This window comes from Erpetoichthys calabaricus, chromosome 11, assembly GCF_900747795.2.
Source record: "Erpetoichthys calabaricus chromosome 11, fErpCal1.3, whole genome shotgun sequence".
In the NCBI taxonomy this organism is placed as follows: Eukaryota; Metazoa; Chordata; class Cladistia; order Polypteriformes; family Polypteridae; genus Erpetoichthys; species Erpetoichthys calabaricus.
In genome coordinates this window covers 156,288,481-156,308,050 of record NC_041404.2, presented here as the reverse complement: position 1 = coordinate 156,308,050, position 19,570 = coordinate 156,288,481, and the positions used below count along the sequence as shown (strand labels likewise).

Sequence of the window (19,570 nt, the reverse complement as noted above, 5' to 3'; positions counted from 1 at the left end):
GCATTCATTTTCAAGCAGACTGTTTTAACACTGTGCTAATCTAAAGTAATTCATAATAAAGGGTCTCTCTAGGAATGGTGTTCTTTTAGTTAGAAAAATCACATTTTAGTCATTCAGCAGTATATTCCCCCATGTTATTTCAACATCTTTTGAGCACAAATATATAGTACATTACCTCTAGTTCCTTATGATCAAATGCTTTTAGTAAATGTTGGTGAATCAGCTCATTAAATCCTTTTTGTAAAGCTAGAAACTGTGCCTCGATTCCTCTCATGAACCTCCAATTTACATACAATCTGAAACAAAGGGCATTGGTCTGTTAATAACAGAATAGCCAAAAAAAAACACACCTTACTTTATTATTCCTTAGCAGAGACATTCAAAGTACAGCATTTGTACAAATAAAACCCTCATAAACTAACCACACATTAAATCAATAGAACTGGCATATATAACAAAGTGGATATTAAAATATGAATTGATCCACTTTTGCCACACAGTTTTTCAACAGCCCCTGTTCACCATTATGAATGTCGATAGTGGTCTGATTAGGTCTGATCATCACAACTAGTTTAAAACCCACTTGAGTAGCAACAGCAATCCCATCTAATGGTTAAGAACACCCATATAGTGGCTGGTAATATCAATTCAATAAAAGCCCACTGAATAAACAAACTAATTTAAGGGTCAGGCTCAGTTATGGGGTGCACTCTGGACCCCCTGAAGGTAGTAGCAAACAGAGAGAATTAAAACAATACTGAGTGCCATCATGAAGAACACAGCACATCCCCTCTCTGACACACTAACACTGAGGGCTTTCAGGCAATGAATCATTTAGCAGAAGTGTGAAAAGAAACACGACTGGGGGTCCTTTAGACCAACAGCAATATGTCTGCATAATGCCTCACTGGCGCTATTACAGTAAGTCACAAGTTTTCTTTCTTTTTAGGCATTCTGGTGTGTGTGTTTCTTTACCTATTTATGTATTTATTTAAAGTTTCCCCTGGGGACAAATATAATTATTCTATTGGTCTTTGTTATATAGTGCCTTTTTTCTCTCTTTCTCTCTCTCTCTCTGCCCTTTGGCAAGTAGCAGTATTAGATCCACGGATGAAATTAAAAAAAAGAATTGGGCTTATCTTTATAGTTAGATTTAATAAAGATGAATATTGGAAAGTGTACTGGAATAGTTTCTTTGAGATATGTCAGTTTTACTTGCTGGCTTTATGTTGACAGACGTACATCTAAATTTTAATTTGCTAATATTCAAATGGCATGTACTTAGTTATCCAAATATTGTAGCAATTGCATGGTATACAGTACAAGGCTGTGCTGGATATTATACGAAATATAAGAACTAATTTTGTAATTGAGGACTAATTGTTAAATTCCAAATAAATAATTGGAGCCTGTGCTAGTAAAGAAAAGTAAATACCATGTGCCATATCATTTACCTCCTTAGCATTATATTTTTTCTCCCCCCCCCCCCCCCCCAAAAAAAATGTAAAAAAAAGTGTTACATTTTTTGCCTTGAAATATATTTTTTTATTAAATCTCATCTACTATAAAATGTGCAAAACAGAAGTGTAGAAACTAATGATAATAATAATAATAATAATAATAATATGAACAGCACACTTCCCAGAATCACTGAGTTTCACTGCCTGAAGACAGATTCACTTTGTCATTGCTGCTGATGAGAGGAATTCCTTATGAGACGCCATCATGAGGGTAGGAGAAAACATGTCTATACCGTTGCCCAAGTAGCACTCTGCACTAACACTGTTGGCACTTTTGCAGCCCGGGTAAAACTCAGATCTTATACAAGAAGCGTCTACATCATTGCCAGAGTGACACTCGGGTCTAACGCTAAGGAGGTTAACAGTTGCACAGAATTTCATTTAGAAGCTAATTCAAGTATTCAATATCAATACACAACATAAGGGTAACAGTATTCATTCCGCAGCAGCCCTAAACAACCAATTTAACATATATACACTTGTGTATTATATTCTTTAAAACTTTTATGATCAAGGTGTTCAGTTCATACAGCTTACAACTTGTGGGTGAAGTATTAATATGAAACCTGCCTGTCCTGATCTCAACTGGCACAAACCACTTACGAGAAGAAAGGAGTGTGTGAGGAGTGACAGGCCAAAAAAAGATCTTACTGGCTTAAAGTTTCATTTTGCAAAAAGTACAGTGCATCCACAATAGGGAGGTACTACACACCTCTCTGTCTAGGAATGACACGGGGCAAGTTTGTGTGTTCAGTTCTCCCTAAACTATTGTTGGAAACACACAATGAAGACTCTTCAAGACACTTCAGGGTAAACATTTAACTAAACACCGGTGATGTTTAATGGAAAACTCCAAATTCATACTGTATACGCAGTGGCAAACGAGCTAGTTATTAAATATATTCTTTAGATTTTAAAAATGGACTTTAATTTTACTAATTAAGTATTAGGGTAGTAAAGGGTAGGCAAGGATTAACTGAATACTCCCAATAAAACACAAGTTTAAGTGCACTTTTTTTCAAATGTAAACAGCTGGACAGTAACGGCATCTTTTCACAGCCGTGTCTCTACATTTCTACCAGTAGAGGAAGCCGTTTACTCCAGCATGTGGGACTTGTGTGCAGAAGCATTCCGTTTCACTTGTGCTCAATTTTTCCAGGCTCTGCATGGCGAGAAAAGGATGTGCTTGGACAGATTCCAGAAGACACTTCAATAGATTAAACCTTCATACACATCATCTTTGTATAATCAAAGTAGACTACTTTTTTGTGGCATTTAAGGTGAGAGAGCACTACAATGTATGTGACAGCCTCCGACAGTATTTGTCTTTCCTTCATATTAGCTTAATCTGTGAAGTTCTCCACCCTCCATACCCCCAACTCGTTTCCTTAACACTGCACAGAGTCCCTCTGTTTATTTAGCTAGCCAGCTTGCCACAGCTTTGTTGGACAAAATAAAATGCAGGTGAAGCCAGTCAGTCAGTCTGTCAGTAGCAGACAAAGAACTTATCTGATGGTTTGTTGGCAATTAAGGAGCCTTTTTCAACTCAATAGTGGAAGTGCAGAGAAGAAACATGAAAGTAACTGGTTACTTGTACTTGCAACAAAAGGTGCTTCAGCAAAATGTATGGCTTCAGAAATGTAGGCAGCACTGTAACTCCTATTTTTTTTTTATTTGTATCAAAACTGTTTCCCACTGTTTCTTATTAATGGTATCTCTTTATTTTTTAAGGTTACATTTAAAGTCTACATTGTGGATATCCTGAAGACTTGCAAACTTAAGTGTGTATTTATGAAAAATCCAAAGCAGCCTTTAAATTCTGTTTATACACTGCATTCAGTAGAGTGACATTATTATTACAAGTGAGCTTTATCCAGTGCAATACAATGTAATTTTTTATTCAGAATATGGCCATTCTCTACAAACAAAAAACAACATATTTAATTTGCACCACTTTCGTGCATAAGCTACCACTTCACTATTTCTGCTTGATGTGGGTGAAAATTACCTGTGGGTACTTTAGAAAAGAAAAAAATAATAATTTGGTTTATTCTAGTGGTATACTCTCCTTTCTGGAAGGGGCACCTAAAGACACAGTGTTATATAGTTTAATAGTGGCCCACTACCCAAAACTCTGCTAGTTTGTAAACACACAGGATTGGCATTCCACTCATCTCTATTATACACTTAAAACCAGCTGGAGGGGGTGAACTTTAGTGACAGGATGAAGTTGGCAAAACTCAGAAGATGTTCCTACCACAAGCTGAAGTAAAAAAAACAGTATTACTTCACAAGAGAACATATACAGCTTAGTTGTGTGGTTGTGCATGTAGCTTTACTTTATTAAATGTTTTCTATTTATATAAATAGAACTACTTCACCTAAAGGTGTTTTAAGTGTACATGTGTAAAGTATTAAATGTTGCAAGTAAAAATATTAAATGGGAGGTTCGGAACTTCAACTTGAGAAGGACCTGGTGATGAGTCAATTATGATTCCTATCTATACACAGACAGTGTGTAGAAGCAAGACTAGGCCACTTCCAGAACTGAGAAGTATGAGCTATGAGGAGAGATTAAATAAATGTTCAGTTTAACCAAATAGGGACGAAGACATGATTAAAGTTTTTAAAATTACGAAAAGAATTAGTACAGTGGTTCCCTGTTAATACTTTTAAGTACTTTAAGAAGAACATGGGGACAGAGATGTAAATTAGGGATAGATATCTCACAAATATTTGAAAGTTTTTCTTTACACAGAGAACTGTAGACACATGGAATGTGATACCAAGTAGGAGGGTAGAAAGTAGTATGTTAGAGTCTTTCAAAACTTGATGTTATTTTAAAAAAAAATAAATGACAGGATTGTAGAGCTTTGTTGGACTTAATGGACTGTTTGGACCAAAACAAATCTAATGTGCTAATCATGTAGCTCATTAAAAAACATGTATATACTGTATAGCAATGGATGCTCAAGTTCACATTTAATCTCCTAATGCAACACTGCACAACCCAATTAAATCATTGAATTACATCTACCTAAACATTTATAAATTATGAATAGGTTCTGAATCAAACTTAAAACACATATCTTGTTACAGTATATGATCAATGAAAATCTGTAATTTACATATTCTTCGGTATCAGGAAATCATGTGTCAAAACTGTTTGTTTAGATTTATATATGAACTACTTCATTACAGACTGGTAAACGCTCTAAAAGCTTACATGTCTGACTCTTTACTCACAATGGAGGGTATCGGAGTACACAAACAACCAGACTTGCATGGAGTGTCGGCAACTACAATACTCACTTTAACTGTTCTAACACATGACCAGTGCGTGCTTTCAAAATCTGTATTAAAATTTAAAACTAAATATTTTTATACTACGTATTTTTACATGCATACATATTAGAAGTAAATCAATCTGGTTTTCTGCATAGCATGAACGTAATAGCATGTAGAAGGCTAACAAAATATGAAATAATCAAAATTTTATAATTGAAGTACTAAAGCAATATAAGCGATATGCAAAATTTGATAAATAACTACAAAAGCTGGTGCATTTACAGAGAGCTACTTTATTTTACACAATAAATAATCTGATTTCTAGTGTTCACCAAAATCATATGTGGCCTGGCAAAAGTACTGCTTCAACTGGAAAGGCCAGCACCTTCAAGTTGTACATTTTTGTTTAAAAAATGTTCTTGAATCTTAACATGACAGACACACCCAGGTATTTTAGGAACATGACATTTATATTATTGCACAACCAGGTTGAAAAAAACACAATGGCACAGTTTGCAAACATTACTTAATGACAAGGTGGCTATTGTGTTGAAACAGGATAATGAATTCCAATTAATGGCTTACCTAATAAAATTACAGTTGGTCATTTCAGATTGTCAGTCACATTATAACTGACAGATGTGCCCAACAATAAATGCTTTAAAGTGATGTATTACTTATTGACTCACCTTACATACTCTTTTTTATTTTCCTCCGTAACTGCAATATTTCTACCATTTGGTTTAAGTTCATGTTGTAGAAATTTACCAAAAGCATTGTGTTCCACACAAAATGTATGATCTAGCACTGAGGTGATGTCATTTTCACTGTCAAGGGAAAAAAAAAACCAAACAAGTTGAAACACTTGAAACAACTGTTCAACTCATACCTGAAATTTAATAAAATTATTAAAAATATATGTAAAACATTTACTTCATTATCTTGCTAATGTTCGTAACGTAAATACTCCCTTATCATGTAAAATATGGCAGTGATCTAAAAGATAAACATCTAATAATCCATCGACCTTCAGAACCCAGTTGCACTAGTAGAGTGTCACAGACTGCTAAAAGCACAAGGTGGTACTAGGCATGAACCAATTCCAGCCCATCAGGATTAGTCTACTTAAATACATTTTAGACTTCACAACTCATTAACCCAATCATTTAAAATACAAACTCAATGGCATCCAGCTCTGTACTGTTTGTGCAGTTCAGAAAAGACATAAACAGATGACCACAAGATAGCCACTTAAAATTACTCCCGAGGTAAAAATACTCTGAAAGAAATATTGTGATAGCCTTTCTGTAAAATGCAACTGTACAGAATGAGTGTGATGCTAATAAAAATTCTTTACATTTATATAGCGCTTTACACATTGAGTGGGGAGCCACTTCAACCACCACTAATGTGTAGCATCCACCTGGATGATGTGATGGCAGCTTTTCTGTGCCTGTACACTCACCACATATTAGCTATTAGAAGGTGAAGGGGTCAGTGATATAGATAGCCAATTAGAGACAGAGTTTGATTAGGGGACCAGAATGGCTAGGCTGAGATGGGTAATTTAGCAAGGACATCAGAAAACACCCAACTCTTTACAAAGGTTACCAGGGATCTTTTATGACCACCGAGACCTGGGTTTTAAGTCTCATCCAAAGGATGGCACCATTTTTACAGCTCAGTGTCCTCATCACTGCACTGGGATTCACATTCAGACCAGAGGGTAAGTAAGCGCTCACTGCTGGCCACGCCAAACACCTCTTATAGCAGCAACCCAGGCTTCACCTGGTTGGTTTCCCATCCAAGTACTGGCTGGGTCTGAACATGCTTAGTTTCAGGGGGGGGATTACCTTTTCTCAAGTGCAAATGGAGTACTACGTACTTCACAAAACAATAGAATTAAAAGGCATAAATCCCAGTTTATGTTCCAGAAAGGTTTTCATAATTAAAGGGTAACAGTCATGTTTTTCTGTCTTTAATAACAAATAGCACTCTTTGATTTAGAAACTTTGAGAGGAAAAAAAAAAATCATGGCATGAAATGTAGTCATTTTCGTATGTAGCCAGTAAAGAGCAGATTGGTGATGTCATTACTCTAGCCATGAGCTAGGGGAAGAGCTCAAACCCCAAAAAGTAATAAGGTGGCGTGGACTAAGCCAGCCCATCCCCCAACTGCCACACTGATTCTTGGGGGTTTTTGAGTCCATCCCCCAACAAAATAGTAGACCAGTTGACATCATTGGAACTCTCTACAAAAATGGCTATATCGTTTCACACTGTTGTATTTTTTTTAAAACTCCTATATGGAAGAGTACTTTTCACTATTAAAAGACAGATAATCATGACTGTTCCCCTTAAAGCATGTTAGCTTCGGAATGTGACTTTATTTTTATTTGTCTTTTGGATGTGTCAACTACATGCAATGTGACATCAAAAGCAGACCTGACTGCTTAAGTGTATTATTACCAGTTATTCTTTTCAGGTAGATGTATTAAACATCGATTGAGAATCTACTTGCAGTGAAAACCAGAGCACACACCTGCTTAAATGATCAACATAGAATGACTAAAAGCCTTTGAACTTACAGAATCCAAACCAAACTCTTGTGCAACTCTGGATCAACAGTTTCCAGATCTGATAACTGTATTGGTTTTCCCAGTAGCTGCTTGTAGAAAGGTAATGTAAACCCTCCATTAATATAATGTCCATGAAAAACAGCCAGGCCCATTATACGACCCACAAAGTGGAAGTATGACAAATGATCCTAGAGGGTACAGAGGGGAAAAAAAACACAAAAAAACAAATTATAGCGGAGGAGAATAACTTTAACATAACCATCAAGGCCTTCAAATAGAGCATTCAAGAAACTGGGTTTGTTGGGGTGCCGACTCTCTTTTAACAAACCAAATTACCTTTAAGTCCTAATAGACCGACTGTGAGGCTGTGTTTTCATACACAAGTCCAATCATTTTCTTATTCTCGCACAATTTAGCAAAAAGAAACAACAAGACAGAACATGGAGACAGACTCACTGGATTAATTGAGGAGTCAGGATTGATCTGAAGCGTGTAGATGTTATCTGTTGAATACTGAAACAGTCCATAATATGGATTTAACATTTCATGGCACAGGAGATATAACCATTCCCTAAGGGGGAAAAAAAATAAGAGAAAAAATAAATACAATTAAGAACTTGAAGCTAATTCTAGAATATATGTTTGAGTAAAATCAAAATAAAGAACTCAATCTGACTGAAATACCACTGTGCTCACTTAAAACTTTTAAACTCAACAAAACCTTGGCAAGCTCTTGCTGAAATGTGTAACTCACATGGATCTCCAGTATTACAAAGGTGCAGTGGTCCAGACACCTGGGTTCAAACCCAAGCCTAATTAATAACCGTGTTCAGTTTGTTTGTTTGTTTCTCATTAAACTTTGCTTGTTCTTTCAACTCCTCTCACTTACAAAAACAAATGCATGTGAGACTTACTAGTAACAGACATTACCCCGGTATAAGTGAGAGCATAATTTGCCAGTCGACCGAGGCATTGAAGGTATTACTCCATTAATGCCTTTTATATAATAAATGGATTCAGAAGAAAAGATAAGCAGGAAAAAAGTACTAGACATAAAAAGGAACATCCAATCAAGTAGTCTCAAATAGATTAGTTTCTGGATTGCACCCAAAGTATTACTTATTAGAAAGGAAAGTCTTACATTTTAGAAATGTCAAAATACAAAATTGGAACACAGCACCCAAAGTGCAAACGGCAACATAAAAGCAGGTCTATAAGTAATGTAAATTATTCTCTGAGGCGCTACACGTAGAGGACTTTGTTGCTTGGAAATAAAGCCCCCATCTGCCCTTTTGCACTTTTACCTTAAAGCTGGCATGCTTTCACACATCTTTAATTATGCTATCCTAAGACTACCATAAGCTCACTTTGTAATTTACAGATAAAGAGATGATTGTTCAGATTTTCATAAATAACAAACCATTTTAAAATTCACAGCCCTGAACTAGCAGTGGAGCACTTGAGCCTATCTTGGCAGCAACAGGTTCAAGGAACATACCTTGGATGTGGCATCACTCCACTTCACATTTAAACAAATTATCTTTCTCTCTGTCACTCACTCTAAATATGTCAAGTTTATTGTCATAGGAATTTCATTGTATTGAATTCCTAACTTGCATGTCTCCACAAATGGCTGACAATATAGCAATATCAACAAAACATTACAAACACACACAAAACTCCACAGTACAGCCATGCTTTGATACAGCTGACCGACCAAGTTGAGGCCATTCTTACTTATGACCAAAGGCCTTAGGAAAACAATAGGGTAAATACCAGCAATAAGTTTACTATATATATTACTACACATATGCATGCTCACAGAGTTCCAGTATTCAGAACACCAAGGGCCATGCCACAAAGCTGTTTTTTTTGTGCGTGTGTGTGTGTGTGTGTGTGTGTGTGTGTGTGTGTCCGGATAAGTGCAGATAGTTCAAACTTTTTCCTTCAATCCTGAAGATAGAAATATCTTGTAAATAACAACAACAAAAGATTTTTCACTATTTTTCTTCATAGAATTTCAAATGTTTTCTGACTCTGGAGAGGCTTTTAAGGTTTGTTTTGATCGGCACTGCTCCACATGGCTAATTCTTATGCATTAGGCCTGCCCAGCCCTCCCTTACCCAGACTAGAAGATTTGTGCTTCTATGTACCAGCAGTGAAGGTGTGCATACAGGTGACACACACAAGACTTAACGGAGCATTCATTGCAACGGCTGGTCCCAAGTACAGTCGCGAGTCAGCGCATGATTGCATTTGTTTTTATAATTGATGTTAGGCAACTTAACAACCTATAAGTAAAAACTGTCCCCGAATCTACTGGTGTGAGTGCCAATGGTACAGTACCATTTGCCAGAAGGTAGGAATGGGGGGGAGAAAAAAAAAAAAAAAAAGCAGCTGTGCAGAATGGCCGAAGTCTTTAATTATCCTGTTTAGTTTTCTAAGACAGCGAATGTTGTACAAATCATGAGCCGGGTGTCATAATATTCTGCACCCTTTCATCACCCTCTGTAGTGCTTTGAGCAGAGCCAGCAAGAACGAACTCTGTGTATGTGCAAAAGTTAATGAAAACAAATGGGGAAACCTAAGCTGCCCCAAAACATCCAAGGAAGTAGAGGTGCTGGTGAGACTTTGACATGAACGTAACTGGCTCATGATATTAACCAAGTAACACCTCCAAGTCTACTCTGACATTTCTGTAACAATGTGACAATCTTTCATCCTTAAAATTGTTAAAATCTTTAACCAAGTCAAACCATCCATTTATTTTTGACATATTCAGGAAACACAACCTTAACCTACCGTGTATGCCCTGTAAGGCAGGAACGCAGTAAGCACCAACACTTCCACCTAAAGTCAAGGTTAACTGAAATGATACATTTAGATCTCCAGAAAATACAACAAATGCATCTTACCTTGCAACTCCACCATAATCCAGGCCTTCTTCACCCCTAAATTTTACCATAAGTCGCTTCTTCAGGTCTTTAGGTCTCATTTTCATTATTTGTCGGTAAGACTCCTAGTAATTAATTAAAGAAAACCTTTTTAATAATTTATGTTGAACTAGTTCATGTTTAGCAATGAGCATTGGGTTCAAAAGTTCAGCATCCACATCATATTGCAAGGCAAACTTAATCTGCAGAAACTGCAAATAGGAATTTGAAATTGACTAAATTGACTGTAGGAGTAACATTTACCTCAAAAATCTCCTCTCTAGAAACTTCAATGCGACAATGACCGGCTTGTGGCTGCTGAAGAGAGAGTTCATGCCTCAAAAATTTCAGTTTTTGAACCAAGTCTCTCTCATAGCGTGCAGGCACTTCAACTTCACTGTCTTCTGGAGGCACATCAGTTGGTACAGGTAGCTGTTGGCTTGATTCCTTTACCTGAGAATGCTGACTATTTAAAATAGAAAATCATGCTAATATTAATATGAATTGCTTTGGAAGCTTTAAAAAAAAATTCAGTTGGTATAAAATTTAAAAAGAGGCTAAAAGCTTCTAACTTTTTAAAACATTTGTATGGCCTTATTAGAAAACAGCTACCAATTTTTTGAACCTGCCCATCCTCTGGTCCACCTCTTCTGCAGAGGTAAGCAATATTTTTTAACCATACTTGCAGTGGGACCCAAAAAAAACATTAATTCTAACAAAACAGATTGCAGTTGCAAACAGGCAAAACTTCTTTAATTTTACTATTTGGAATCCAGACTTTAAGCAAAAGATGGAATGCTATTCAATCTCATTACAACACAGTGCAGTTGCACTTTATAACCACAATTTTTTTTCTCCCTCCCCAGATTAGGAATAAAGAGCATTGAAAATCTATTTGGCAACTGGAGGAGTACATGCATGACTTCCTGATTATCAGCCTATCTGCCTGAATCCTTTGCTTCCGATTATGGAATTCTAGAAGTTGATATTTTCCTGTACCAGCAGCACTTAAAAGTATCACATTTAAAGTTGTTACTAAGTTCTGAACCCATTTGTTATGCCCCCCCCCCCAAAAAAAAACAGTATTGCAGGGGGGCACAGCCTATTCTGACAACATCGAGCCCATAGCAGAATATCTTCCCATTACAGGCCACACTGAAAAACCTCCCCCGACACTGGGAGAATGGGTAGAAGTTAAACATATAGCATGGCCTCTCCTTAACATTGAAAATATTAGATGCTGATGAGACTTAACGTAAATTTTTACTTTATTCAATTTCTGGTGCTTTAAATGGTTAATTTAAATCAACTGATACATATTTTTTTCTTTTCTTTGAGACTCCAAAGTCAATATTTACTCAAAATCATGAGCTAAAATTAAACTAACTGTGAGCACCACAGAAGTGGTGTCGCTTATTTTCAGAAGAAATGCAGAGGTTTAAAAATCAGGCTGCCTCAAATAAGAGTACCTCATTATATGATGCAATCTTGGATCAGTAAATTGAGTTGTTCGGTTATTGTGGTCAACAAAATAGATCCTTCCAGACACCGTACTTCGGACTTCCCAGCCAGGTGGCAATGGACCTAAATCTTCACAGCTAACACTGTTCAGATCTCTGAGAAAACATAAATGAAAACATTTACATTACTCAGATATCATATGAAAATACATTATTTCTGTGTTTTTTATTTATTTATTCAAAAGTGTCTCCACATGTCGAAATCTATTACACAAGGTTTGGTTACCTGGGTATTCTTGGATCGTGCCATGTGCTGACTCCGGTCTGTGTGTGCAGGAAGTAAACTTGACCCTGTACTGTTGTTCTCTGCTCTAAAGGTAAAGCAAAAAAAGGATAAACATTATTATGTATTTAAATTAGGTTTTTAAAATTCATATTTAAAGACTAAATATACTTTTTTTCCTTCAAGGTGTTTTCACATTACAATGTTAAAAGCATTGAATCAAAATAAATTAAACATAAATTATAAATTATTAATTAAATTATACAATTTGTAACACTGCATACAAAGGAAAGCACAAGATGGGTTAATACTATATGTGATATGACATCTGCAATAACAAGACAGTTCGGCAATATTCTCAACCAATGTCACACAAGCTTTTGCTAAAAGCGTGAAGACTTCATGGCAGTGCTACAGTCAGAAGCACACTGGCAAACCATGCAGAGTTACAACCAATAGCCTGGACTCACTGACAAGGAAATGTGGAGAAACTGTTTATTAGCCTAAAAAGGAGCAACTGAGCATGGAGACCTGACTGAGTCACTCAAAGAAAACTGCAGATCGTTCTTCACACAGAGGAATAACCACATTTGGAATATAAACATGGTATGTGTGTTTAGTAATTCATTTGATTTCTGAAAATAATATAGTACCTTACAAAGAAAGAACCAATTACAATGTGCTTTAAAAAACAATGACAATAAAGGAGATAAAAATATATATGATCTGTAGATTAAACTGTCTTTACTCTATTGGTTTAGAGCAACAACATGGTTTAGTGGCAAAACTGCTGAGCATTTAATACACCTTCACACCCCACAGACTAGAAAGTATGGGCTTCAATAAACAGATCAACCAGCTTGACTATTTTTAATTGATTTTTATTAATGGTGAATATACTTATGTGCATACAGCTTATATCTAATACAGCAAGGTTTGAAGGTAATGTAATCAAATGAACACTTCTAGGGTATAGCTGTCCAATCAAATGTCACGATTTAAACATAATTCAAATGTATTAATCAAAATTAAAGTAAAAACTGACCTTGCTCCAATTTCAGCATCAACTACAGACATGCAACATAAGATCTACAAAACGTCAGGTTTTTTTTCCTATTCATATTTTTAATAGGTAGCTTGTACCACCTTCAGTAAACACATCAGCTTTCTCCATCTTAACAAACCTCCTTCACAACTCATTTTTGGACAGATAAATGCCCTGTACTCTGTTTTGCTCTGCATTTTTGTTAACTCAAGCTGATGTCACATTACACAACTTCAGGTCAGAGGGTCTAACAAAACAACTGCAGTTGCTGATCTTGTCTCCCCAAATATGTCAATTTACATGACTACCAATCACTGAGGATGTCAAATTACACAACTGCACGACAACTTTCCAGCAAAGGCTCACATTTCAAAGAATTGCAAGCTCGCCCATTTTCCCCGACAGCCAATAATGTGCTGCATGACAGTGCTGGCTCCTGTACAAAGTGTTCAGAGGTATGGCAAGTTCAGCTGCAATCTCTGCCTTTTTCTTCCATTCTGTGGCGGTATATAAAACACAAGACATCAGAAAGACAAGCAAGTCTCTCTTCTGTTTGTAAGGTTCAAAATACCCACAGTGCTTACTTCTTGTTGTCGCATTATATGCATGATACTTCTGGGTGAGCGCTTATCGGTTGTCAGTTCTCATGCACACACAGCATTTGGAATACTCATTGCATCATCAAGAACAATAATGAAAGTGGATGAAAAAATAAAGAAAAATCTATGAATATATTCATTAGTAGTTCCTGAAACCTTTTTAGTTGTTGCTATATTGTAGATGTTCCAAATCAACTATTATAATGCAAACCTACCATAACCCTCAGGCAGCTCTGGTGACTGATGCCCATGTGGTCTATGCTGAGGAGTATACACATGACCTCTAACGTCTTGATTTCGTAGCCGATCTGTTTGAAGCCTTTGCTCCTGATTAGGTGATTCCAGAAAGTGGCAGTTTCCTCCACCAGCAGCACCTGTACTGTCTGTATATGGCAAGGGCTCCTCCAGAAAACAGCTAAGAGGCCTTCCTGGTCCCGAGTCTTCATAAACTGGTCTAAAAATAAATAAATAAATACTCAGCCATACAGGTACAAATTGCATTATTTGATCAGACAGCCCGTTTTAGTAAGAATCTTGAATTAATCATGCATGTAAATATACTGTTTGATAAGCATTAACAATTCTGAATTTCCTCGTGTGTATTGTCTCATTTTAACCTAAAAAAAAAACAAAAAAAAAAAAAAAACAACAAATCAGGGTAAGTAGATTCCACCAGGTTTGAAACAAAACATACCACATAACAGCCAGTAGGTGGCAATACTCTCAAACTTAATCCTCTTCCTGCCAAGAAAAATCAAGTATATACAGTATGTACATACATATAAAAAACCACACATTTGTAAAAAAAAAAAAAAAAAAAAAAAAATGTCCATCTTCCACACCATCTATACTGAAGTAATTGGAGGTTAGGCCCAAATAAAACACTACAATCTCTTTGGATGGTAATACGAGTATACACTAGGATGTTCCTGATTTAAGTGGTAACCTACTTATTACTTTTCATGGTAATTACAGATTTTTATATCCAGAAACACTGAAATACTATACATATTAATTATGGAGTAACCATTTGTCTATGTCTCAGTAGTTGTTTCTTAACCTCATTGTCCAAGTTTCTTTACCATTTTGAAAAGTGAATCTTCTTAGCCACTTATAAACTTCATATAAATAACAATCCATCAGTAAATTCTACTGTCTGTAGCATGCAATATCGAAGGCCCGATTTGTGATTTTCATGTCTACTTGAACGTAAAGGATTGCACAACCAAACTGACATAAATGTGAAGTGAATAAAAACAAGAAGTATGTGCTGTCTCGAGTTTAATGACCCACATGATGGTGTGGTTTCAAAATCTTCAAATTGTGCAACAAGTGTCATATAATGACTGATTGACCTAAAGACCGTCTGTGACTCAGAGGCAAATCAGTTTAATAATGGAATCCTTAGAAAAAAGCTGACTGAGAAGGAAACTGACATAAAATCTCAGCACAGATTGTATCTAGATAAATATCTTTTTAATTTAGAGATCAAATTAAAATGCTGTAATATCAGCAATTCTAAATCAATTTTACAATTTTAACAGATCAAAGATTAATTATCCTCCAAGATCAAAATACATGTTTTTAAAGTGATTTCTTCAAAAAAGGAAGACAACACCACATTCATTAAATAAAATGGTCATACATATTGAAATGAGAACTGAAAGATCTGAAGTTTAATAATGTAAAACAGAAATATGTATTCCTTCACGCCTAATGAAATTGTGTACTGAAGTTGGGAAGCTTTTTTTACTCACCTGCTTATTTTATATGGCACTTGTGTTATTTTATTTAATTAACTTTAAGGCTGATAGAGGCTTAATGCTTATCAGGATTCAGAAGTTATCCTGCAGAGAGAGCTATTGAAAAGAGTGGAAAAGTTGAAATATCTAGAGTTAGTGGAAGCCCAAAAGGGAGATCTGGATGCAGGGATGACCCAGAGAGTGCAGTGTGGATGGAACAATTGGAAGAAAGTATCAGTATTTTGTGATCAAAAAAAAAAATCAGGGTTAAAGGCAAGTTTTTGAAGCCAGTGGCAAAACCAGCAATGATGTATTGAGATGAGACATGTGGGCCTAAATGACAGAAGTATAGAATTTGAAATGACAACCATTGGTACAACAAAAGTAGGAGAGCTTACCTAAAAAGTTAAAGGAAAATGGGCTGAAGTGGTATGGACATGTGATCATGAATATGTGAGTAAAAGACTGATAGGAATCAACATAGAAGAGAAAAAGAAGGAGGCCAAATTGGAGGAGGATGGAGAAAGAAAAGGAAAACAGTCTGACTAGGGAACAATGTGCAGGACTGTGCTGTATGGAGACAGTTGGTCAAACATAATGACCACACACAGAAGAGGGAAAACCTACAGATAAAAGAGAACAAGAAGAAGGGGAAGATGCACTACAAAGGCAGGACCTGTTTTGGGACTACATAACAGAGTCCTTAGGAACTATAGTGATCAAGCTTCCTGTTATGTCATGAGACTCTACCATCTGCCTTATCTGTCAAATCTAAATTTTTATGTAGCTGTGCCCAAATTGAACACCTAAATTAAGTCTTGTGGGTGCAAGAAAAAAAGCAATCCACATAACATTTCCAGTGGCATCACAAACTGGCATATCAGTGAAATGCACGTATCACCAAAAAACAAGCTCTATTAAAGCCCCCATATTGTCAAGATTCAAATTTTATTTTTTGAAGAGCAGATTAGATAAGGAAATTTTTGCAGGTCTCAATATACTCATTACAGCTATCACTGAAGCTTAAGTAGAAATAACTTATCACGTTAAACATTAAAAGATATTACAAAAACATTCCCAGACTTGTGCCATTTAGACAAGGACTCTTAAATGGCCCTTTACAGTTGTTTTTCTTTTAATACTAAACCATAATCCACATTTACAAGCCAACTCCTTAATTGAAAAAACTTTAGTTTTTTTAAGTATGATTTTTCATTATTGTATGTGATAATTTGTTTTCATGAGTCTTTTCAAACAGTTTAAAATGTTGCTGTGTTTCTATTCCAACACACACTTCTCTGAACATGTCCTGAGGTGTGTCGGGTTCAGGTAAACCTGCAGTCCCCCATACATCCTCAATAATCTATTTACAAACTGTATTTTTATATGGGTTCACATAAAAAAAAAAATGAAAGAATTGTCATTATTATTGCTCAATCCCATGCATATTGCATTTCCAGTTTATGCCAAGTGCTGATTTTTCCTTAAACATTTATTTTAAAATACATCAGCAAAAAAAGCATGCGCTTTGCAAATTATAAGCATACAACATGATAACACAAGTAACGATGAGTGTTTTTTTTATTCTCCCCCATCTCAAGTTTTTGATATTGTTTGCTGTGGTCAAACACTGCATTCCATAAACTGCTCTTATAATACAAACGTTATCTCTGTTCTGTGTGAAAACATGGCATTAAACAATATTTTTTCTAGATATAACTACAAAACACATGGCTTAAGTAACAAAGAAAAAAATATTTTTGGATGGAACATTCCTTTAAAATTAGAAATTACTCTGAGTTGCCCAGGATGATAAGAAAATAGTTTGTTAAGCACCTGAAAATTCAATGTTTCGTTGCATTTGCAGAACTCAAAGCTCAACACAGAAATGTTAAGTCGGGTGACATAGCTGTAGAATGTAGGTACATATTTTGTATTTACACTTACTATTTGGTGGAATAATATTATTGTTTGCTTTGATTGGTTAAAGAGCAATTTAATTTAAGCAATCTAAATTCCCCTGGCAGACAGAATGACTTCCAATTAATAAGACACTGCAGAAGAAGAAAGCAGCTGCAACCAACAGCACAAAAATGTCACTGCACAGTAAAAGACAAGTTCTCCCATTTTCTATGAATCTTGCAAGTCAAATCAATCATACTATATAATGCTGGTGTCCAAGAAGGATAATTAGAATATTTTGATTATCGTAAATCAACATAAAAATACTGAAGTCAACTGGTGAATAATTCATTCTCATCCATTTTATTAATTACTGTATGTCACATTTCCAGGAAAGGGCTGAAGCCCTAGTTCCTCAGCCATGTTTCTTTCCATTCCATAGGCAAAGGCAGATTACATAGTGAGAAAATGTTTAAAAGATGATTTTACTGTAACTTTGGACTCATTTATGTATAGACATTTCACCAAACAGTTGGTATAATAATGCAAACAGAGATTCTCTAACAAGGTGTTTAAAATAACTATACACATGTGTTATGCATCTTACAGTCTCCTGGAGCTGTACTGTAACAAAATTGAATTTCAAAACATATGCTCCAGGAGAGGAGTTATTAGCAATTTCTAATTTGTATATGACATGTATTAAAATAAAATTTAAAGAAGAGTTACCATTTCTTTGGAAGCACTAAATACAAATGCTCTTAAGCTCAAAGATGGAAAGCTCATTAAAACGAGGTCGGGAACACACTGCTAAAAGTAGTCAGGCTTATATTCTTCAACTCTCTTATAATAATAAAAAGTGCCCTTTTGTCGTAACTATTTCGTTACTGTGTGGCCCCAAGTGAATAAATTCATCCATGTGTTTTGTAGAAAATGTGCTAATGGCTGTGTATTTGCAATTTGCAAGATGTCTTGCATAGAAGCACCATTTAAATGTATCCAAAATACATGTAGTGAGAGAGGCCTTTCAATGTACTTGGTCATATGGTATAGAAAAATAAATAAAAATAAACAAATATGTAAATGTAAAGAAACGATTGTTAAAGCAAAAAGAACATAACCTACCCTTCATTGTCTAAAAGTCCTCTGCAATCCACAACAGGTCCACCAGTACCTATCCTGTCACGAGTCTGTAAACTTACTAAAAGAAATGGAGAATAAGAGTAAATAAATAAATAAAGTTTTTAACAGGTAAAAGAGAATCACTTTGTTTCATTGGATTTCTTTAACATGTGATGTCACAACAAACACCTGACTTTCAAATCAAAACAAGCAAGTAATGCATACATATATAGTGAACATTGTGGCAGCCTGCAGAACACAAGACTTTTAAATGGAGGGTTAATAATAGATTCATTTGACTGGGCTCTTACCTACAATTTGACCACGAACTGTATCATTATCAGTTGGATTTAGTTTGCATAGATCCAGACGCTGATCTGCATAGGAAAGAGTTACAAAACACTTAATAAGTGCCTCCTATGTTTAACAAATTCAGTTTACAATACATTGATAAAGACAATGAAAATTAATTGGTACAAAGGATACTTACAACCAGTGTCTTTCAGTCTGCTGATAGCATTTGATAAGAGTCTCACACAGCCGAGGAAGCCAGCCCCCTGTTTTTTGTGTATCTTTTTGTGATTCCAAATGCTGATGGTTATGGAGTCAGTTTTTCCAATGTACCTAGTGTTAAAATGAAGGAAAATAGAGGGAAGGAAAAGAAAAACTGAGAACATTTTCCTGCCAGCACTAAGCATGTACCTATTAAGTATCAACACATTCCCTTACAAAAACACTTCTGTTCAAATTAGGGTAAATATTGAGCATTTTTTGACATGTAACTAAAAGCTGCAAAAACTTTAAAATGTCAAATAAGACCATTTTGTAGATTTTAGACTATGTTTTTTGGAGATCATTAATTTACATAGCATGTATGCATGCAGATTGGAAACACACTGGCATAGCATGTCTTTTAAGGTAAGGATGGTAAATATTTTCTTAAATATCTATAATTACATTGACTGAAGATGGTATTAGTTGACTAAAAATATGTCTTTTGAAGTTTTCTGACAACGTTTAGATTGATTGGAAGGAGAGGACACTGCTAAAGCATTATTTAAAATGTCTAATAAAGCTAAAAATAGAATTTAATGACAA

At 35.5% G+C, this 19,570-nt stretch overlaps 1 protein-coding gene across 3 annotated transcripts in view; it reads right to left on the bottom strand.

Moving 5' to 3' along the window:
• smurf1 (SMAD specific E3 ubiquitin protein ligase 1) overlaps positions 1-19,570 on the bottom strand; it is an 85,749-nt gene that overhangs the window by 5,606 nt on the left and 60,573 nt on the right. For all 3 annotated transcript variants that reach the window (XM_051934125.1, XM_028814395.2, XM_028814396.2), the window contains 12 exons: positions 18,963-19,096; positions 18,784-18,849; positions 18,476-18,551; positions 13,922-14,160; positions 12,066-12,150; positions 11,789-11,935; positions 10,584-10,785; positions 10,302-10,405; positions 7,843-7,957; positions 7,396-7,574; positions 5,498-5,635; positions 176-296 (listed from right to left, as the gene is read on the bottom strand). In XM_051934125.1, the coding sequence (XP_051790085.1) occupies positions 176-296; positions 5,498-5,635; positions 7,396-7,574; positions 7,843-7,957; positions 10,302-10,405; positions 10,584-10,785; positions 11,789-11,935; positions 12,066-12,150; positions 13,922-14,160; positions 18,476-18,551; positions 18,784-18,849; positions 18,963-19,096 (1,606 nt within the window). The remainder of the gene's footprint in view (positions 1-175; positions 297-5,497; positions 5,636-7,395; positions 7,575-7,842; positions 7,958-10,301; positions 10,406-10,583; positions 10,786-11,788; positions 11,936-12,065; positions 12,151-13,921; positions 14,161-18,475; positions 18,552-18,783; positions 18,850-18,962; positions 19,097-19,570) is intronic.